General features: G+C 36.7%; 6 protein-coding genes across 7 annotated transcripts in view; 3 read left to right on the top strand and 3 right to left on the bottom strand.

Moving 5' to 3' along the window:
• The window catches only part of LOC146161462 (nucleosome-remodeling factor subunit BPTF-like), a 30,371-nt gene extending 29,218 nt beyond the window's left edge, over window positions 1-1,153 (bottom strand). The window contains exons 1-2 of the mRNA XM_083385162.1: window positions 923-1,153; window positions 35-272 (exon numbers count right to left, since the gene is read on the bottom strand). Coding sequence (XP_083241288.1) covers window positions 35-272; window positions 923-1,053 — 369 coding nt within the window. The 5' untranslated portion in view covers window positions 1,054-1,153. The remainder of the gene's footprint in view (window positions 1-34; window positions 273-922) is intronic.
• Window positions 1,154-1,263: 110 nt separating this feature from the next.
• Window positions 1,264-3,034, top strand: LOC146161461 (aminoacyl tRNA synthase complex-interacting multifunctional protein 2-like). The gene is made up of 5 exons (XM_083383967.1): window positions 1,264-1,499; window positions 1,683-1,814; window positions 1,865-1,975; window positions 2,306-2,438; window positions 2,594-3,034. Exons 1-5 carry the CDS (start codon window positions 1,380-1,382, stop codon window positions 2,965-2,967), a joined length of 870 nt encoding a protein of 289 aa, XP_083240093.1. The 5' UTR covers window positions 1,264-1,379; the 3' UTR covers window positions 2,968-3,034.
• Window positions 2,657-7,207, bottom strand: LOC146161460 (pleckstrin homology domain-containing family A member 8-like). Of its 2 annotated transcripts, none has more exons than XM_083383966.1 (7): window positions 6,929-7,207; window positions 5,851-6,025; window positions 5,284-5,478; window positions 5,041-5,168; window positions 4,331-4,810; window positions 3,899-4,122; window positions 2,657-3,660 (listed from the first exon to the last, which is right to left on the bottom strand). In XM_083383966.1, exons 2-7 carry the CDS (start codon window positions 5,981-5,983, stop codon window positions 3,450-3,452), a joined length of 1,371 nt encoding a protein of 456 aa, XP_083240092.1. In that variant the 5' UTR covers window positions 5,984-6,025; window positions 6,929-7,207; the 3' UTR covers window positions 2,657-3,449. The 2 variants fall into 2 exon arrangements, with proteins under 2 accessions (XP_083240092.1, XP_083240091.1); XM_083383965.1 differs by having other exon boundaries at window positions 2,659-3,660; window positions 6,837-6,959.
• A 332-nt stretch (window positions 7,208-7,539) lies between these two features.
• Window positions 7,540-10,200, top strand: LOC146161459 (alanyl-tRNA editing protein Aarsd1-like). Its single transcript, XM_083383987.1, has 9 exons — window positions 7,540-7,687; window positions 7,756-7,870; window positions 7,952-8,046; window positions 8,115-8,252; window positions 8,306-8,428; window positions 8,821-9,025; window positions 9,088-9,233; window positions 9,312-9,384; window positions 9,515-10,200. Exons 1-9 carry the CDS (start codon window positions 7,572-7,574, stop codon window positions 9,725-9,727), a joined length of 1,224 nt encoding a protein of 407 aa, XP_083240113.1. The 5' UTR covers window positions 7,540-7,571; the 3' UTR covers window positions 9,728-10,200.
• Window positions 9,574-10,983, bottom strand: LOC146161458 (uncharacterized). The gene has a single exon (XM_083383988.1). It carries the CDS (start codon window positions 10,978-10,980, stop codon window positions 10,327-10,329), a length of 654 nt encoding a protein of 217 aa, XP_083240114.1. The 5' UTR covers window positions 10,981-10,983; the 3' UTR covers window positions 9,574-10,326.
• Window positions 10,984-13,332: 2,349 nt separating this feature from the next.
• LOC146161457 (uncharacterized) lies at window positions 13,333-20,368 on the top strand. The gene is made up of 5 exons (XM_083384189.1): window positions 13,333-15,275; window positions 15,914-16,075; window positions 17,757-17,936; window positions 18,625-18,807; window positions 19,938-20,368. Exons 1-5 carry the CDS (start codon window positions 14,996-14,998, stop codon window positions 20,084-20,086), a joined length of 954 nt encoding a protein of 317 aa, XP_083240315.1. The 5' UTR covers window positions 13,333-14,995; the 3' UTR covers window positions 20,087-20,368.
• The last annotated feature ends 593 nt before the right edge of the window (window positions 20,369-20,961 follow it).

Below are 20,961 nucleotides of genomic sequence, written 5' to 3'. Positions count from 1 at the left end.
ATTTTTATTTTGCTTTAATAATAAAAAATCATACATCATCTGGGGAAATGTAGTCGACTTCAAAATCATCATCTTTTTCCAGCACCATCTTGAACTGCTTGGGTTTATCGGACCTTGGCCTTCCTTTCTTCTTCTTGACAGCATTGTGGTTGTGCGGTGTTCCAAGCGAATTCTTCTTGGGCCTTCCGCGTTTTGCCCCTGAACTAGTTCCACCATTTCCAATTGGATTAGAAGAATGGGAGACAGGAGTGGAAGCTCTACTGCTGCTGTTACTGAAAAGCAAAAAAAAAAAATTCAGAGCATAAAGAATGCAATTTGGCAGATCTGTTCAGTTTAGGTTTTGAGCACAGTGTTTGAAAAATGCACATGTGCCTTGCTGGTGTATATTTGAAGAGTTTAGTTGTATGATTGAACACCAACAAAAATGGTTTGGAAACTTGGTTAGCCAGTATTAAATATTATTGGTTGGGTAAATGATGACAACCAAGGATTACAGAAAGTAACTTACAGAAAAAGTGTAGTAATGCATGCTGCTGATACATCATAAAGTTTACTGTATGTCAATAGTCAACCAAATTACATTGCACCGTTCTTCAGGTGAGGTGCAACCAAATTTGAATGCCATAACACTAGATTTTTTACCATGGCCTGTATAAGCATTTACAGTAATTAAAATTTAAAACAAATAATAACATTTTTTCTGTCTTTGTGAAAATAAAGTTAATTTTCATGAGATGAGAAACAAGTCAATTTGGCCGTAAACGACTTTTAAAACATACTGTAACAAAGGAATTCAAAAGGTAAGTAACAACTGAACGCAATTAAACAAGGTAAACACACACTTCAACTTAAAATAACATTTAATGCATGAGTAAACATGCAAAATGTTGTTTACAAAAATAGCAAAAGTGCCCGACCCTACCTGGACTCTCGGGTGGCCGAAATCCAGCCGTCTGAATTGCTCAGCTTGCGTAGTTCGAGACGAAGCCGCCCGTCCGACGGCGAAGTCTCCATTAAATCGTCCAAATACTTCTTGTGCGAAATCCGCGGCATCTTGGCAGGGCCCAAACCGCTAAAAACTTCCCCTGGCACGCAACTTTGGTGCAGATTTCTAGCGTGGCCCCCTAGTGAACAAACGTTGTTTAATTTTTCCCACCAATATCTTCGGCCGTTCACAACAACGCCATAGAATCACTCTGAAATGGACGTCACGTGGTACGCAACTAATCGCGCAAAAGTGAATCGATAAAGAAAATTTCGTCTGGGTCCAGCGTGCGTTTGACTTCGAAGTTCGAACAGTGATCCATGCTTTGTAGTAGCGTGTTGATACATACCTTCCGTTTTTAGTTATACGTTTGCGTTTAAAATAGAAAATTAGGATGGATAGTGGAACAACAATGTACACGGCCAGTCCACATTACAATTTCTCGAATAATAACGTGGTTTTACCAGATGTCATGTACGCGGTTGCTCCGATCATTGCCAGAGAAGCGTCAAATGTAAGACACAACATAGCACCTTAAAAACACATGCTATCCTATACCTTCTAACTGATGCTAGCTATAATGTTTTGCTTTTTTGTTGAATATGTTTAAGTTTTTTATCCACCTTGTGCAACAAATTACGAAGTTGCAACACAACACATTTTATGCTGCAACTTTTTGTATTTTTTGTAACTTCAGGTCCTTCCAGAACTGAAGCAGTTGAAACTTCGCCAAGAAAGGTTGTTACAAAACATCGAACACCTTTTAAGTAAAATCGGAAATAAGGATCAGAGCTTAATAACTAATTCTTTATGTAAACAACCAGTTCAGGTAAAAACACAGTAATATTATTACCTAACATTACTTTCTGAACTAATCAGTGTCAAATTTTAAAGAAAAGAGAGGATGTAGTACAAGATTTTGTTATCCATGTCAATCCGAATGACCCACCCCATGCTTTGAAATATATAGTGAAATTGCTGAGGAAAAAGGTAAATATTTTATTTTGTATGTGCTTTGCAAAGCCTACCTTATTTCTCTATAGACAAGTCACAGTTGGTTGCTGGTCTAGAATCCTACCACATTTCGTCAAAGCATTTATATTGATTACATTGTTTTTGGTTGGTAAAGTATTAATATTATGTTTATTCTCAATTTTGACAAAATGTTTCCTTACTGTAAAAAAGTGGTAGGTTTCTCGACACAAGCGGCAATAATTTAAAGTTCAAGTAACAGTTACTGTGTAAATTGTGGACTAAAGAGTACAAGCTACCTAGTGAAAATGTTTCTAAAAAGCAAGTGACTAATCACTGTTGTTTCAGTTTGATGTTATGTTAAAAGTTCACCGCCATTCTTCATTGCCAAACAACTGCCTTGTTGATGAGAGCTTTGTGAATGAGATTTCTGTGAACAGAGGCCAGAAAAAAATAATCATCACAATTCTTTGGAAAAATGGTTTGTCTAATATAGAGCTTATCAACATATACATCAAAAACAAAAAAACTCCCACGCTGTTTCTCTATTAACTTAATTTAAGCTTAAAATATTTATTAAATGGAATGAAGGTAGATGGTATGAAAAACATTAACCATATATGCAATATTTTTTAGTTTCTGGTGCTCTATTTATGGTGACAAGTCCCACTATGTGCATCCCAATCCAAGGCGAAAGCAATGCCTTGCGACTGTTTGGGCGATTGCTAAACATTTACAACAAAGATGAAGATATGTTGGTGTCCTCCACATTTTCAGACGAATACATGGACTTATGCGACAATCTTTCTTCTTCCACCTGTACGGGACAAGAAAAGTCCTCTGCATTGCAGCGCCTTGAGAAGGCCATCACCAAGCAACCATGGTTGGTCACAAACGAAGCAACTATAGCAGACGCCCTTGTGCTGTCAACATTGAAGAAACATTGCCAATTAAAGCAATGTGCACACCTTAAAAACTGGTTCGACAAAAATTTCAACACAGTTTTATGAAACACATAAATATGCTTGGTTCTATGTTTTTCAGAAGAATTAATTAAGAATACATATATCTGTAGTAGCTATTTGTGTTTGAATGGCTGTTACCCAGCTTACCCTCATGTGATTTAAATATATGTCAGCCATCAGCAGAACAGGTTGTAATTGTTACTAGCATGCAATTATGCATCTTTATTTAATTGCAAGCATAAGCATCCAGTAATATAGAACGTGTACTTGAGGCTTTGTATAAAAAAGCGGCATGTTGAAACTCATTTCATATAAACAATTAATAACCAGTGCGTCGCAAAGAATCAAAAAAAACTTAAACATGATACATCCGCCAAGTTTTGTCTTGATATGTTGACATAGATTAGTTAAAGCACATTTCTGCTGAATATGATACAAAAGCAAGAAAAAGGCACAACGATGTATAGTGCATAGAAAATACTAAAAAAATAAAATGATTCAAAAGCATTAGTAAACAAATAATACGGTTAAACTTTAATATTGTATGCTTTGTACAAGGCACAAACACGTTCTGCTACAGTCCACATGTCATTTGAGTACAAAATACCCTGCTTTTTAATTTCTTCATCCAAGTAACTTTCCCATTGTTCTTTGCTTGCTTTTAACTCCTTTAAGGCATCCTTGTTGGCCATGCTTTCTTTGAATGACTCATAGTTAGGAACCATTTTTAATCCCATTCTGTTTTTAAAAGAGTTTAAGTTTGAATTTTTAATGTTTATCACCAAAAAATTTGCAATTATAAAGTCACAGAATTGTAAAATCTGCCCATTTTGAATAGATTACCACTATATCCCAAACTTCAATGTTTATCACAATACACTAAATATATTACTTAGAATACCCTATTAATGTGTTATGGTTTATTTTTGCAATACAAGATTTATAAAAGCGTAGTCATATTTTCAAATGCTCTTACTTAAACAATCTCTGTACCATCCAATTGTGATGCATAGAAAGTAGCTTTGAATAGGCTGATACAAGACTGCCAGCAGGGTCATGCTTCGTTTCACTATCTTCCAAAAACAGATTGAGAAGATACTTACTCATGACACGCAAGCCCCTGTTCAGCCACAAAAGTGCCTGAGTTCCAGTATCGGGACCTGTGTGTTGATTTGTTGAAATCTCATGCTTGAGGATATCCTAAAAAGTATAACAAGCAAGTTTCTTGTGAGGTTCAGTAAACAAGAAACCAAAGGCATGATCTGGTTTATCCATATATATAAACTGCCGTAGTTAAAAAAGTTAACTATATTTTAAGAGACAGATGAAGAAAATTGAGGGGCCTCAAAGCACTGATAAAAAACATTGTGAAACAATCAAAAAGCGTGTATCAATAAGAGCCTCTTACTTGCAAGGTTAGGTAACTAGGATTGGCTGCGGCAACTTTGCGAATCTTGTCAATGTTACCCTGAATGTCAGTTTTTAACGGCGTCATATACGAACTGGCCAGTCTTTCAAAATAATCCATGTAGCTTTGACAAGCATCCAGAAAAATTTTCAATGGAATTTGTGACTGACCCTCTTCTGTTAAAGAGGCAGACAAGACATCGCCAAAGTGTGTTTCACAGGAGGAAAAAAAGGTGGGAAAGATTTCTTCTTGTTTTTTCACATCAGGTTCTACAATTTCTGAGATGCTGTCAACACTGCTGGGAAAATCATCAAGAACTCGTTGTCCTTCTGTGCTGGATTGAGACGCAGTCATGATCGCTAATTTGAATTCTGCTAATCTACCAGTAAGGATTTCGATTGACACTTCAACTTCGTTTATTACATCTTTTATGTCTCTTGGTGCTTCAGGTAAGGTCAAACAGGAATGCAGTTGTTTGATCTACCATGTAAAAGAAGAGGACATATTGAATTGAAATAAGAGTTTAAACATGTATAGTAGACTAGAATGTTTTTACTCTCTAGCTTAATTGTTGTTTTCAGACCAACTAGCATTTATTGCAAATGTGTTACTTGTTTTTAAATAATAGTCGCCCAATAAAAAACCCCACACTACTAAACCCATCCTGTCTATATTTTAATTGGCAGTAAAAGTTGCATTTTCGAACTTACATGTGTCAGTGCATTATCACACTGCTTTGCAAGGGAATCATTGAGATGGTTCGGATAATCAACGGTTTGATCCAACATAAAACTTGAAGAATCAACATTAACCAAAAGATTGTTCATACTGCCATTTCCTGAACAAAATAAAATTACAACTTCAAACTCCATTGTAGTTCCAATTTATGTTTGACTGCTTGTGACTTAAAACAATACAACCTTAATCAGATATGTTCTATAGTGGTTGAAAACCTGAATCATTAATTCCATCTGATTCCTCTTTTAAGTTGTCAAAGTTATTATCTTCATTTAAAGGAGACTGATCTTGCTTCTTATCCTCTGTTTGTACAAGCTCGGAAGATATCAATTGACTTGAACTTTCAACTGAAGTGCTTCGTGAAAATGAGTGGAGAGAAGTGGTATCAAGCAAACATGCCTTAGCTGAACCTAGGTTTCAAGTGTTAAAAACGTCTGAATTACTATATTTGTTATAGGAAATATAAAGATTGAAAATGAAGATAATGATTTTATATATATATGTCTGAGGTATTTTTAGTTAACCTATTTAATCATGCAAGTCTTATTTTTCAAATTTACTTTGCATGGCACAGTAAACAAACCATTATGTTAAATCAGTTAGCCTGCAAATAAATACGGTAGTTCAACATTTAGTTTATTTGTGTGTTTTAAGGAAACCTATATAATATTTTTTATGGTAAAATATTTGCAAAACTATGTGCCCAAAATTAACCATAAGTATTTATAAGTAGGATTGAACGATTTTTAAAAATATAAAATATTTTTCTGACATTATTTTACCAAGTGCTTTTATCCATTGGTTTCTTTCTGGTGTTGATACGGTACGTAAATACCATATTTTAGACTGTGCTGGTGTCCTTAATTCCCACTGTGTAGTGGAGTTGGTGTCAAGGACAATTTCACATAGACCCATGTTAAGAGTTTCACTTGCTGGTTTGTTGTCATCTCTAGCAATCTAAAAGTAATCAAGTTAAAATGTTTTTAAAACATGTCTTGAAATCATATTAGTATGACTATACCCCAAATCATACGGTGTTGTCAGAATTAAAATGATAAACAATTACATTTACACATTCTAACAATGCTGAGCTGAGAACAGCATAATTTGGAACTAATTTCTATTGTGGCGAGCGTAACGCTTTGCTAAACTCAAGCCCCATATAGCTAGCAAAAGTGATTTTGCTTCAATCTGTTATGCAGCCATAGTACAAATTTCATGTGGAGCTGTAGTGTAAACAGGCCTTAAGGCAGGGGTTCCCAACCTGTGGTACGCGTACCACTAGTGGTACGTGAAGGCTTTTTAGGTGGCACGCGAGTAGCTTCCGTTTTTTTTCACAAAAAAATGGATTCACAAATTTATGCTTTGTTTATCTGGTTTGTTTTACAAAAAAATAATACCGAAGCCTATGATCTTCAAAATATAGGTCATGTCAATTGTGCACAGTTGTTTTAAACCCTGTACAACGCTGTGGGACAGTGGGCGTTAATTATGTCAAATATAGAAATAGATATATTTTCATTGCTCTTGATAAATATCAACTACTGTTTTATAGCTTCAGCTACATAAAGCATTTCAATAATTGCTAGTTGTAAGCTAAAAATAGGACAATACAATTCAAACAAATTAGTTGTTCTGCGAGAAGTGGTATGCGCGTGGCAGTACAGAGCGTCCAAGTGGTACGAGGTCGCAAAACGGTTGGGAACTCCTGCCTTAAGGTAATTATATTTGACAACAAAAAAATCATAGTATGATAAAAAAAAGTAACCTTGTTTGGATAATAGCATATTGAACCATTGTATAACACAAAGTATTTGGTTGTCCAACCAGTCAAATAGCCATTCCATTTATAAAGCTCACCTTCCATTTTATAATTCACCAAAGTGATATAAAATTATCTGTGAAAAATACAATTAGTAAAAATAACGAACAAATCACTACCAAAGTTTAAACATGTACGTTATTATTTTTGCTTATTTAAATTGAAATAAAATAAGTGCTTGCGGCGCTGGTTTAGAATCCAACCGCAACCTAACCCAAATAATGTGCGTTGTGATAGGATTCTAGACCAGTGCCCAGTACTTTTCTTAGTTAAAAGCTGTAAACCGAAACCTCAACTTAGTCTTAATATTGGTGGATGATGCATCGTATGATGATTATTTAACAATATCCCCTCGCTCTCCCTAGCCTCAGGCCCTCAGGTAGTTTCGTCATGGTCTAATGACCCAACTGAAGCATTTCTCCTAAAACCATTTTTTAATCTTCTTGAATTTTCCAGCGTACACGAAAAATCTAAAATAAAATAAGACATTTTATTTTTTTCTATATTGTAGTTTGATCATATAATCTGTAAAAAACAGCAAACTATAAAATCAATCACGACATAAAAATGTTAAAACAAATAAAGTTGTTAAATTCGGAATCCCCCTAAGTGAAGAATATGTTTTATTTCCACTTGAAGCATTGTTTTTTAAAAAGGAGTTTAATATCTTTCTCAAGTAAAATGGTATTTATGTGCCAGGCTGACAGCTATGCTACTAGATTTAACACCAGCGTTATATCTTGTGAACCAGCTACTTGTAAAGTCGAAACCAACGGAAAACTACAAAAAACGACTGGGTAGTTATAAACAATTTAATGCAAAATCATCTTAAAGATAAAAATACTGCAGTTGCTTTGTTGTTCAGATTTAACATTGTGCTGGAGGATACAATATTATTTCCTGAAGGCGGGGGCCAACCGGATGACAGAGGCACTATAAACAATGTCCCTGTTAAGAGGGTGACTAGGAAAGCTGATAAGGTACATAGCTTTCAACTTGTTTATGAAACGTTGTAGTTAAATTTGCAAGTATTTGTTTATTTCCTGGAGTATTTTGTGCAGGCGGTCCATTTTGTAGAGACTGAAATTACTGTGGGTAAAGATGTAGATATTGTGTTGGATTGGGAAAGAAGATTTGATCACATGCAACAGCATAGGTCATTAATTTTTAATTTAAGTTTGGTTATCGCTTCACAAAAAATCATTTACCTTTATACCTTTGTAGTGGACAACATCTTATCACTGCAATTGTTGATAATGAGTTCGGATTCAAAACCACTTCATGGGATTTGGGGAAATCAGTTTCTTTTATTGAGTTGGACACACCAGAAATGAAAGAGTGCCAAATAAAGCACATTGAAAGGTAGCATACCATCACTTGTACATCTGACTTCCAATAACATGAACTTTTTTTAGACTAATAAACAAGGCAATAAGAGACTCGACCCCTGTTGTAGTTCATGTCACTCAAGCAAATTCACCTCTTTTAGATACAGTGCGTACCAGAGGCTTACCAGAAGATCATGTTGGTGATGTTAGGCAAGTTAAACATACAGTAACCTTGTGTTATTTGTAATTATTGAAGTAATTATATAATCCAGGACGAACCTGGATTTTGTGAACATTTTTTTACTGTGAACCACCTTTTTGCAATCCTTAACCACAATTTTATTAGATTTATTTTATACTGTTTACACAAAGTTAAAACCGGTGACGGTATATTTCAGTTTTGTAAATGACTTAAAGTCTAGGTAGAACATAACATAAAATATTTCACCTAAAATGTTTTAAAATAAAATACTAATTAAAACTAGACTTATACAATGTGTCTTCTCAACTATTCAAATACATTACATTTATCAGGATTGTGTTGTGCATTTCCTAGGAATAACAATCAAGAAAACCAGGTCAACATTACTCTTTTGATTTAGGATTGTTGAAATGAAAGGCATAGAAGCTAACATGTGTTGCGGCACTCATGTGAAAAATCTTTCTGACTTGCAATGTATCAAGTTGCTATCTGCTGATAAAGGAAAAAAAGGGAAAACAAACTTGTTATTTCTGGCTGGTGAAAGAGTTCTGACCTATGCCGACAAATGTTTTGCAACAGAAAGGCAACTAACAAAACACCTGAAAGTAAATTACCTGTTTAATACTTGTTGTGTACACAATGTTAGAATAACTCCTGTATATTATAGTGCGGAGCAGACCAACATGTTAGTGCAGTGGAAAGAACTATTAGTCAAATGAAAGTTGCTCAAAAGAATTGCACAAACTTGTTGAGGGATGTTGCTCTTTTGGAAGCTCACAAAATTAATGAATCATATCTCCAGAAACATGAAAAGTAATATAACTTCATGAAAAGTAATATTGGATTGCACTGTTATTAAAGTTAATAGTGATTAACATCCTGTCCGTTTAGATTTGTGGCCATCCATCGCAAAGAAGGAAATGTTGAATTTATGAACATTATTGCTAATGAAGTGGATGATTCTGTAAGTTCAAATGGCAGTTTTGATTTTAATGAATTGGCATATATTTAAAATGTTTTTTTTGTAAAACTTGTTTATGTATTAACTCTGTACCCTCAAGTAGTTTGCTATGCAAATAAGACTGCTTTTTTAGGTATGTTTGTTCCTCACTACTGGAGATGAAAAGGGAGAGGGAATGTTTTTATTAAAGGGCCCTGGCACATTTATAGAAAAATGCAGCCAATCTGTTTCTGAACTAATTGTTGGAAAAGGCATGGCAAAGGCCAACAGGATGCAAGGCAAAGCTGTAAAACTCCAAAGGAAAGAACAAGCAATTTCCATTATCAAAGAATATCTTTCCACATAAAGAGTTTTTATTATATAGGTTAGCTGTAGTCTAGTCAACAAAACAGAAAAACAAGTAATATTCACATTGGCTCTTATTAATACATGTTATGTGCACTTACTTCTAACAAAATTTATGGATACCAGAAATGAAGACATACTTTGCTCTTCTGGTGGTAATATATAAAAACTATGGTAATTGTTACCTTATATTTTGTGTAGCAATGTTTCATATTTTATTTAAAATAAATCATTTTTTACAAAATCAAGTTTCAGTGATTTTTATTTTCTAGTATTTATAAAATACAAGTTGTTAAGTGGTGATAAATGTTTTACTAAATAGAAAAAATATTGCCACAAAAAAAATTCATAATTTTATGATTTTACAAGGATATGATGCGTTTGAAAAAAAATCAGGCTTTATTGCTGCAGAATGTTGTATTAAGTGCGCTAAAAATTTATGATTAAAAAATAAAGAGAAATACAGTAACATTAGTTGCAATTTAAAAAAGGGCTTCCTTCAGTTAGTGCAATTGAAACGGACAAGTATTAAAAAAATTTAGTTTATGCATAGATTTTAGTAACAAGCAACTTGTCATTGGTGTTTTGGCGGAATCATATTTATTTTTCTTTATTTATTTCTTTCTTTGCTTTTGTCTGCTTATACATTAGTTCTGGGTTTTTCTGCCAATCTGTGTACATCTTTAATTTTTTATGTTCTTCTTTCAGAGCAGTTTGTAAAGAAATATAGTTCTCTTTTATGCTTATAATTTTGTGATCTGTCTCAGCTTGAGTTGGGGGAAGAGCAACTCGACGAAAAACCTCAAGGGCAGAAAATAACTTTTCCCTATTGTTTACAATTACAAATAGACTTTCTGAAAGTTTGTCACGGTCCATACGAGAGGCCTCTAGGTAACTACCATCCACTTCATTACTGTTCACTGCAGTTTTAAACATTTCCACAGTTTCCTGTTTACCAAGAATTTTGTTTCGCAATGCCATTTCATCGCTTTCAACTTCTGCTAGCAATTCTTGCAGGAAATCGTAACCGAAAACTGTGCAGTTGGAGTAGTTTTGAACTTCGGTAACATTGCCAAGCATAGCAATTATATTGTTTCTCTCTGCTTTGGATTTTTCTTCCAGGGATTTTACTGCAGATAGTTGCTCTTGAACCATTGTGTTAATATCTGGTGCATTTTTGATATGCCTAGTGGTTTTGGCAGGCAAGACATCTTTTACATACAGTGTATGTTTTCTATTTACCTTAGCATCCATGTTATGCCTTCTGAAATCACAAATCAGATTTCAAAATTTAGGTTATAAGGATTTTGTATGAAGCTTTAAATTTACACTTTAAAAACCAAGCATGTTAATCCAGAACTGCCACATAAACTATAATAAGTATAAAATTCATAAAAAAATTCCTATGTTCATAATTAAGAATTAATGGTTTCAAGTTCTTGTCCTGCAAATCAAACCTAATATAACGCAAGTTCAAACCGGACCGGAGAAAAAGATAAACTTTGTCAAGCTTTGACAACACAAAAAAATCTAGAGTTTATGAATTCTTGCAAGGCAAATATAACATAACTAAATAAAAAATCAAATGGTGTGGTTGGGTATGATTCGAGTTTGAAATAAAATGAATGGTCAGGGATAGCATGCAGTTATAGGGAGGCTCCCAGTGGTTCCATTGATGAGGGAGTGTAACATCACTATTGTATACCTTTGAGTCAACAAAGATTTGTATTAACTATCAGTGTTGTAATGACTTCAGTCACTATTCCTGAGTTAAGGTTGAGTCATTTACGCAAGAGACTAGATTCAAATATAAGTTCTTTAATTGAATACATATCAGTAAAATTTGATCACTTTTGGTTAATGGTTGGTTAAATGTAAAAATCCTAACTTGCTATTTGTTTCCTTTTTGATGTTTGATATGCATAATATTACGTAGAACGGGAAATGCTCAGCAATTGAGTATGTTTAGCATTTTTTTAAAAGACAATGACTTGGTCTGGGACGTGACTTAGACTTAGTTATTTTGCAAAAATGACTTGGCTAACCTAATAGCTCAGAGTTGTTTTCGCGCCCGATTTTGCGTGACATCATTACAACCCTGTCAAATGTTTCGGCCCTCAATCTTAAGCAAATATTCTGTGCTATATATAACTGAAAGCGCTAAAGCAAAGCAATTCTGTCAGATGACGTCATCTTTGACTTACTTTACCTCGAATGGAATAGGCACTTATAATCAGTGTTATATGTAGTGTCATTCGGAGTGTATGTGGCAAAGCGCATCGACCGAAACGAAAAACCTTTTTCGTCTCACGACCCGGTGATTCAAGTCAAGCCAGCCAGCCATAGCTTGTAATAAACACGCCGTTTATTGAAAAATATCTTGTTGGTAAAACACCAACCTTGTTGGCTAGTTTGATTCAACCACGGGTGAAACTAACGTCGTGTTTTTCAGTGTAATTCGTTGGCGAGCTATGAATGGTCTAATACTGTGCAATGTCTTGATTGATCAGAACAAAGCAGTTTAACACAGCTTAAGTCTGAGGGCCTAATAGACCAGTAGCAATTTACAAACGTGATAGGAATACACGGCATATCTTGGGCGTACATTGTCTGCGCAGCTAAATATTGGATAGACGCCAAAACAACAGAGTGTGCGTGTGTTCAAGCTTATTTCACGGCGCACGAAAAGCAAATTCGTCTTGCAACAATTTCCTGAGTGACTACATTCTGCCGCGCTTGCCTCCGGCAATTAATGCTGATTATTGGACGGCAGCTTAGAGTCCACGTTATCTCGGTAATTAGACACTGCTTTAGGACTGTAATGCTTTTAGCCGACGAGATTTATTCTTTAGCCTTACTGACCGGGAATGTTGTTGTTTAGAAATGCAGAGTTCCAACAGAAAGCAGGTGAATATACAACCTAAACAAGTTTCGCCCGCTACCAGTATTGTTACAATTTAAAATTTTATTGAGGTTGTAAACATATGTTTTAATCGATGAAATATTATGTGTAAGTTTTGAAACTTACGATGCCCCAACAGATATATGAAAAGTTTTAAAGCTTAACAAAAGTCTCAACAGAAATAAATTATTATTTTAAACGCTTGGCAATTTAGGTGTATTTTTAACTATTTATTAAGTTTAGAAGTCTTTAAACAGGCAGCCAGGAGTCCGGTATACCCTATACGACCGAATTAATATCGGATGTAGGCCTATAGACGAATTTTTTTGTGGTAGAACAGTGGTCCGGAACCTACGATCCGTCCGCCAATGTACGTCATTCGGATTTATTTGTATCTATAACATGATTACGTTTTGAGGTAATCTTTTCATCCTAAATGCGGCATACATATACCGCCGACGCCGTGAAACTAGTAACAATGGAAGTATGTTTTTGTGTAATCTAAATCTATCAATAACCAAAAAATAGTTTTGCAGATATACGAGTTATACGGACTCCAGCCATACGACCGAAATAAGAAAAAAGATTAATGTTCGAATAAAACAAAGTTCGTAATAAGACCAAAACAGGACTATCACCTAATTGACGTAATCTCGTCTAAATCGAAATAAGACAAATGATCACAATTAGGCATTCACAACATTTTACCTAACCCTAAACCCCACCCCTAATAATTTCAACCCTAAACAATTTGCTAACGCCACGCATTACCTAGCAAAAACCCCAAACAGGGCTAAACAATCCGGTCCAAAACAGCAGCGCCATTTAAACTAGGGCGCCCAATCATCGTCACCAAACCGGCCGATGCCAGATCCACGGCCCCTGATCGCCCCATACCGTATCAGTTTTAGGCAGTATTTTTTCCATTAAGGTGTTATTCCGATTAATTTTTTTACTTATTCTAACATGTTAATGTCTTATTCAGACGATTAAGTTGTTATTCTGTCGTTGATATGTGAATTTGGCTTGATTATGTCGGTATAGTCTAAATACCATGGTTTTATAGATTTTTCTGCTTGACGTGTTGTTGCTTTTTAGGTCTTATTGTGTGTTACCAGCTATATGTTGAGACCTATACCGAATTACACTTGTTTAAAGCCAAAGGTCTTCGTTTTTTTAAGCGAAAAAAATTACCTTGAGCTATGAAACACAAGCGCCCAAAGTCGGGCCCAGGAGAGGACGCCACTTGCCCCATCTAATTTTATTTTTAACCTATTCAAACAAAGTAAATGCAAAAATATTGTGTGAAGCTCAATTATGTTTCTGGAATTTCAAAGCCTATTTTTATACAATCTTTTCAGCCAAAGGCGTCGCGTGTCTCATCGCTTCCTCGAAAATGAACGTTTTGTTCATTTAAACCAGTGGTTACCAACCATGGGGTCTCGACCCCTAAGGGGATAGCAAGAGGTTTTCAGGGGGTCGCCCTAGACTAGTTGTCAATGGAAAAAAATAAACAGAACAAACCAATAATAATTTAGCAGCGGAGAAGCAGTTTCGTCTGGCTGGCTAACAATTGTATTTATGACGTCACATTTGATTTTTTTTAGTGATGAATGACCGAAGCTAATAGCCTTATATTATGTAATATGGAACCGTTTCCATTTAAACAGCGAAGATCCGGTTTGCGACAACAGGACTCTATATTTAACAATATTTCTTTAAAATTCTCTGTAACAACATTTCTTGCACTTGAATTACTTTATAGAGCAGTGTTTTTAACCTTTTTGTATGTTTTACCCTATTAACAAAGATGAATATCAGATTTACCCCCAATATATAAAATAGTGCTTATTTATTAAAAAAAAACGGAAGTAACAAATTTTATAAAGTTTTATTCAATGCGACGGCCGCCCTTGCTTTTTACCAATGACAAACGGCCCGTGGAGACCTTAAGTTTGGCTTTGGGCCGCGACTAGTGAAGTTGCTGACCCCTGAGGTAGAGCGACGGACCCGACATGCCCGAGCATGTAAGTTCGAAACTCACCACAGATTGTTTATGCATTCATTTAATAACCTTGTCTTACAAGGAACCCCCTTATACCGACTTCTTTCAGATAGCTTCAATGATCGTTCGTTACTTTGCTTAACTGTGACGTAGTGTACTTGATACGTCAAACTGAGCGTTCGTTGGTTTTACGAATACATTAACGGACGTTTCCTTGTGTTCTTGCAGATACCTCAATAGTCAGTTAAGTGTTGGGTCTAATCAAGCAGGCCGTCAACGAAAAGCAGGCGGTGCTTATATAACACCTGTCCAGGTGGCAACAGTCTTGAGAAGCGGCCAACGGAAAAGCAACCGCTGTAGACATGTCGCCGTCGGCGGGAAAGCACTCTCTGTTTGCCATGGCCTTCGCCGCCACATTTTACGGCGTCGCGTCGGCCTCAATGAACTTTCTCAACAAATTTCTCCTCACCTCCTGGTCCTTCGACCACCCGGCCGTGCTAGTCCTGTCGCAGCTCTGTATGCTGGGCGCCTGTCTTCGATTTCTCAAGTGGGCTGGAAGGATTGAGCTGCACGGCTACACGCAAGCCGGCGCCCGGTCCTGTTGCGCGCTCAGCGTATTTTACCTTTCCAACACGCTGTTCGGTAATTGGGGCCCTTGATTTAACAGGCACGCAAAAGGAAATAGTTCAAGAAATAATGGCTGTGAAATTTTTACAATCTACCACGCGTGGCCTTATGAAAAATGCGATCTGTTTGTCTTTTAAAATCAACCATGTCTATAAATGTTTAACAGTTACAAATAGGCCTAGTTTGGTTTTAACACTGAACTTAAACAAAACGTCACATGGTTTGGCATAAACGGAATTTGTAAGCAGGGAAGTCTGATAATATCGGATTGGAGTTGATGCCCGGTGCCAAGATATAGTATCGGTACCGATCCTTTACGAAATAAAAAATAATTTTAGACTGTTATGTAATCCAATGAGGTGATTTACTTTGAACAATAAGTTCATCGAAAAGCAACAACTGGTAAACCAAATACGTTTGATCGTTCAAACAGGTCAAATTCATCTATTTTGCATGTGTAAGTACAGGAATACTGTCATTTGGTATGGGATAAGATCGCAATACTTTTTGTATAAAACATCTGGTATGGATTTCAAAATTGAATGTCAAGTATCGGAAATCCCTATAGTTTAAGTGTGGGCGTCGGACCATGAATGCCCAGAACGCCAGCATTCGCGTTTCACTTAAACTCAAACATCTTATTTTGTACGCAGCGTTGTTCGCGCTCGGTGGAATGAACGTGCCAATGTACAACGCGATGCGTCGCTGCGTTCCCCTGGCCAGCATGCTGCTCGGCTTTGCCGTTTTCTCGAAGCGACAGACGTTCCTCGTCATCTGCTCCATCATCGTCATCACCATGGGAACAGTAATAGCAGGTCGGTTGGCGCAAGGCAGGAAGTATCGGCTTCGAAACGGCGTCATGCGTTTTTGCGCGTTGAGCGAACGACAGGCCATATTGGCTGCAATGCGATTTGCCAGCTAATTAGCCGGCCGCGTGCTACGCATTCGTCGCGAACCGCGCACAATAGCAGGATGCCGGAGATTTACAACTAGTTTAAACATGTGAACAGCAGGCAAAAATCAACAATGTAACACTGCATTGTTAGAGCGCCGTTGCCCGATAACGGTAATACATTTAGGTCAAGCCGACGAGGCATTGATGTCCCTGTCATATTTAAATGGAAGTTACGTTGTGTTCTAGACTCTTTACAGCTGTTTCCGATACGGAACAGGCTCTTGTTCTATAGCGAAAACAAAACTTCGCAAAATCGGATTTTTTTGTTTTCTTTATAGAGCAGTGTAATTCAAAACCGGATGGGAAAGTAGAACTTTAAAAAATATAACAGTTCGAAAAAGGTATAGAAGGACCAGAACGTGGTAACTTAAAATCGACTCTTGCACATAACAGTTGCCAAACTATTTCGTGCCATAAAATGAAAAACTTATAACTTTTGCTAAAATTTTTGCGAGTTTAAAGTGCGAAAATACAGTTGCTTACTTGTTCTAGATGAATAAATTACTCACATGTAAATGCCTGGCATAAACCGCTTCACTGTGTTTTATTAAAAGCATTTCCCTTGGGCGAAATACGGAAAGTCAGTTCCACGCCGAAGCCACTTATTCTATTTCGAAATGGGTCTTTTGAGGAGGTTCGCTCAAGCCGTATATAAGGATTTTAAATTGACCAAATCTATACACAAGAGCCTTAGGGAAAATTTTCTTATTGAATCGGCATAGAGTCCTCGAATTGTGAGTACTACTACTAGTATAATCTTTTTTGTGCGTTTTACAGAAAGTTTAAAGTTGTACGTAATCATTTATTTGTCCATTTTTGCCATTAATAACAAACTTAATTATTCAGATTAAAATGTGACGCAAATCTGGTATGTCGTTTTACTCTTTTTTAATTACCTTAACTATAAAATAAAATGACACCACAATAATAATTTGCCGTGTGATCGCACAATAATGCCAAGTAGAGTCTCTGGTTAAACATTTCTTATTTTTACAGACTATATTACAGGGATGAACGCGAGCAACTTTTTAAATGTGATAATTTATAGAAACGCTTAACATGGCTTAAAGTTTTTTGTGTTAAACTCGCGAGGGTTGCCTCTGGAGGTCATAACATAATTTTAAAAGCGTTGTAACAAAAGACGAAATAGTATGGAGTTTAACATACATTGTTATATAAAGTCACAGCAACAGCCGAGCCTCGTTGTGGCTTGGTTCTCTAAAAAGGAGAAAAACTGCAATTTTACATCACAGGTTAAACTAGTTTAGTGAGGCGTTTTATTAAAAAAAAATAAATTAATAAACAAGACAAAGATGAAATATAAGCTAAAACCTCTATCATTTTTGGATGTTTTTCTTCGACCAGAAGAGCAACAAAAAACAGCTCAAAAGTCTCAGTTTGCCCACATCTGCTATATATAAGAGAGCAGGTAATATATTAGCCCGAACTGACTAGCGCAAATTCCGTTGTCGACGGTCCTACCAAACACGCCAAGGCGCCATAATAAAAACTGCAATAAACGCGCCTTCTTATCTTTGTAGCCATCGGCGATTTGCAGTTCGACCTGCGCTCGTACCTGTTCGGACTGTCGAGCGTGATTCTTATGGCGATGTACCTGATCACGCTGCAGAATGCCGGCAACGAGGAGCACCTCTCCACGCTGGACTTGCTCTACATCAACACGCTTAACTGCATTCCGATAAGCTTTTTAATTTGCGCAGGTAGGCGACACGTCGAATAGACGACGAAAGGCAAACCCGCGGCGTGTTTTTAGCCTGACAGAATCTTGGAGTTAAAAGCTTTGAATTTTGGTTGAAATTGAAACTGCATAATCTTTCTAAATGTTGTAATTGAAACTTGTTTTCTATAATAAAACCAACCTATTAAAGGGGGCATACCTTCTTTGATTACTATGTACAGTGTACACTACAGTGTATACCTCTTACACAATATGTTGCACTTTTATTGTAAATCCTGCTGAAGTTTATTGCAAATCCTGCTGAAATGGGGCTACAATTTTTATATGTGCTCATACTATGCAAAAAATGACCAACGCGACGTTCCCAAATGCTTTCTAACATTGCGTGATAAATTGGACCAAGACATACCATGATAAACTGTCAAACCAAACCAACACCGTTCGTTGTACTGTTACATGTTTAACTTTAAGTTGCTCGCATCTTGCCCCAGTTTATCGCTAAATACGGGATAAGTTATTGCATGACGAATGGCACGACGAATGGCACGACGAGTGATCCAAATAGAGTCATTTATAAGCCTTTGCACAGTTCCATCTCGGTGCAATCGACTGGAAGTTTCCCTTCAGTTACAAGTATAGCCCTACGGGGTATTGTTGATGCATTGCACTAAACAGCGCACAATAAGTGCTCCTTAAACTGTTTTTTGCAGTTTCAGCGGGAAACGTGCTGTCGTACGAGCACTGGACGAACGCTCGATTTATTGTCAGCTTTTTGACAGTCTCCTTCTCGGGCTGTGTGCTCAACTACTCACTGTTCTTATGCACCACCGTCAACTCGGCGCTCACCACCACCTGTGTAGGCGTAATCAAAAGCGCCTTCACCACTATTTTAGGTAAGCATTGGCTTCATTTCAAACTTAGTGGCAAACAATTTTCCGGGACGATTTTTGCCGAAATACCACGCTAACGAAATATAAGCCAGAAATAGGTTTTTTAGTATAGATTTACTATATTGACCGTTTGTTATTTTAAATGACGTCTCTCGCAGGGCTTTGGACAAGCATTGCACGTCGAATGTCTTTGGCGAAAAGGGTTGCATGGATTGTAATCGGTAAAATCGTAGCGGCAGCGTTTTGTGGCCTTTTAATAGTAAATCTGTTGTTATGGTCAACTAAACCGCGTTTTTATGTATAACCTATGCAAATTGCTCTGTACACTTTAACTTTCGATTTTTTTTTTAAACAAACAGTACATTTATGAGTTTCTTGTAAAGCTTAACATCACAAAACTTTACGCAGCTTATAAGGTTAACTTAAAAGACAACGCTCGTTAGCAAGGCGTGGTATTTAAATTCGAGTTTATGTATAACCAACAAAAATGGACCGATATATTTTTTATGATGTATGACTACCAACCTTTTGGGCATTTTATTTGTTGCAAACTTTGCGATACCAATATTGGGCGACGTCAACTGCCAATGGTGGCGTTTGAACAACACAAGCGTTAAAAGTGGAGCTTCACGTTTATTTATTGGTTTTGTGTGAAAACTCTTAACTTTGAACGAAAAGTGATGGCGACGCGTCTCCCGCGCACTTACACAGTACACTAAAACAATTTACAGCGTATCTTGACCTTTTGTGACCTATATAAACGCCCTGCATTGTATTGTAGGTCAACCCGACGTTATGGTCAGAATCATTTTTAGTTTTTACATGCCACGTTTCCAATTTCCTAGCATACATGACAAGGGACTGCGGCAAATGTACTCAAATCGTTTATATTCTTTTTTAAATCGCTTATTTTTAATACGCCGTAGCCTACGTGTCCGCCTTTCAAACCGATTTGCCATTCTGACGTCGACCTAATAAACTTAACCAACAGTTTATACTTGATTTTTTACCGAAAGTGAAGTTACCTATAGCGTAAGTTATTTGCGACTCTATTGTCTGCAAAGCCCTTATAAGCCTCCAAGCCCTTATATAAGCCTCCATTTGGTCATTAGCCTATAATTTACTCGCGACAGGCATGTTCGTCTTTGGCGGGGTTATCGCCACTCCCTTCTTCGTCACCGGCCAGGTAATAAACTTCGGAGGTGGGGTCATGTACGCCTACGCAAAATACGTCGAGAAGTCGACGAAGATTCACCAACACTCTAAAGAGGAAATTGCGTGATCAAAGCCACTGTCATCTAATGTGAATTTTTCCTACGTTTTTTGATGATACGGCCTGCTTTAGTTGAAATTCGTGTTCCTGTTGTATCGACGCGTGCACTCGATTTTATTTATTGTTGGTGTTTTACCTGCTTTTTTTATTCTAACCGGTCACGAAGCCGCCCTTTTACCTGTTGCGAACCAGGCAGTCGAACAACAGCGTTATGTTTTTGCTTGCCTTTGTGCTCGGTCAAAATAAATAGACAAGATGCTACATTACTTGCCTCAGTGGCCTGCGTCATGATTTGACCACACTATTTTTTTTGATCATCTTGTTAAACTATATTGCAGTCCTCGTAGGCATAAAATACGTAGAAGTGATCGATTTTAAAGTGTTGCAACATTTTTTAAGTTTTTACCTCGCGGCTGAAAATAATTAAAGTTACGTTTACCTCTTATTGACCATTAATGGCGTGCTGGTCCAGTAGTGACCTACCAAAAAAGAAGAAACTAAAATCACATTTTAAGGGCAATCAATACGAACGCATTCGAAAATATATGAGAGACCGGGGATGGCTCGTACCTTCTTATTGTCTATAACTTTTTTGTAAAAATACATATGTGTATAAATTTTGCTTCTTTAAATAAGCCAATCCTTTGTCGAAAAATGATAGGCTTAGGGTTCCTTTAGATCAGGTGCGGGCAACTTCTCCGGTCGGCGGGCCAGATATGGGAAAATAAAGTACTTGGCGGGCCGGATTAGGTACTGCCAAATAATTGCGGCTAAAGTTGTACTATTTAAACACGGCAACACTTTTATTGCACATCCAACATACTGCTTTCTTCCCGACGCAAAAAATAAACTATAAGACAGAACTTGGTAAACAAAAAATCAGT

The sequence above is a fragment of the Ascidiella aspersa genome, chromosome 3, assembly GCF_963924565.1.
Source record: "Ascidiella aspersa chromosome 3, kaAscAspe10.2, whole genome shotgun sequence".
Classification (NCBI taxonomy): domain Eukaryota; kingdom Metazoa; phylum Chordata; class Ascidiacea; order Phlebobranchia; family Ascidiidae; genus Ascidiella; species Ascidiella aspersa.
Note: the sequence above shows the minus strand (reverse complement) of the source record. Positions and strands in the feature narration are given on the sequence as shown.

Coding starts and splice junctions, on each gene's coding strand:
- LOC146161461 (XM_083383967.1), top strand. CDS start 1,380: ATGGATAGTGGAACAACAATGTACACGGCCAGTCCACATTACAATTTC. Junction 1,815..1,864: donor TATGTAAACAACCAGTTCAG/GTAAAAACACAG, acceptor TGAACTAATCAG/TGTCAAATTTTAAAGAAAAG. Junction 1,976..2,305: donor TGAAATTGCTGAGGAAAAAG/GTAAATATTTTA, acceptor CTGTTGTTTCAG/TTTGATGTTATGTTAAAAGT.
- LOC146161460 (XM_083383965.1), bottom strand. CDS start 6,935: ATGGAAGGTGAGCTTTATAAATGGAATGGCTATTTGACTGGTTGGACA. Junction 4,123..4,330: donor CTAGTTACCTAACCTTGCAA/GTAAGAGGCTCT, acceptor TATACTTTTTAG/GATATCCTCAAGCATGAGAT. Junction 3,661..3,898: donor ATGGTACAGAGATTGTTTAA/GTAAGAGCATTT, acceptor TTTTAAAAACAG/AATGGGATTAAAAATGGTTC.
- LOC146161459 (XM_083383987.1), top strand. CDS start 7,572: ATGGTATTTATGTGCCAGGCTGACAGCTATGCTACTAGATTTAACACC. Junction 8,253..8,305: donor CAAATAAAGCACATTGAAAG/GTAGCATACCAT, acceptor AACTTTTTTTAG/ACTAATAAACAAGGCAATAA. Junction 9,385..9,514: donor CTAATGAAGTGGATGATTCT/GTAAGTTCAAAT, acceptor CTGCTTTTTTAG/GTATGTTTGTTCCTCACTAC.
- LOC146161458 (XM_083383988.1), bottom strand. CDS start 10,980: ATGGATGCTAAGGTAAATAGAAAACATACACTGTATGTAAAAGATGTC.
- LOC146161457 (XM_083384189.1), top strand. CDS start 14,996: ATGTCGCCGTCGGCGGGAAAGCACTCTCTGTTTGCCATGGCCTTCGCC. Junction 15,276..15,913: donor CCTTTCCAACACGCTGTTCG/GTAATTGGGGCC, acceptor TTTTGTACGCAG/CGTTGTTCGCGCTCGGTGGA. Junction 18,808..19,937: donor CGCCTTCACCACTATTTTAG/GTAAGCATTGGC, acceptor TACTCGCGACAG/GCATGTTCGTCTTTGGCGGG.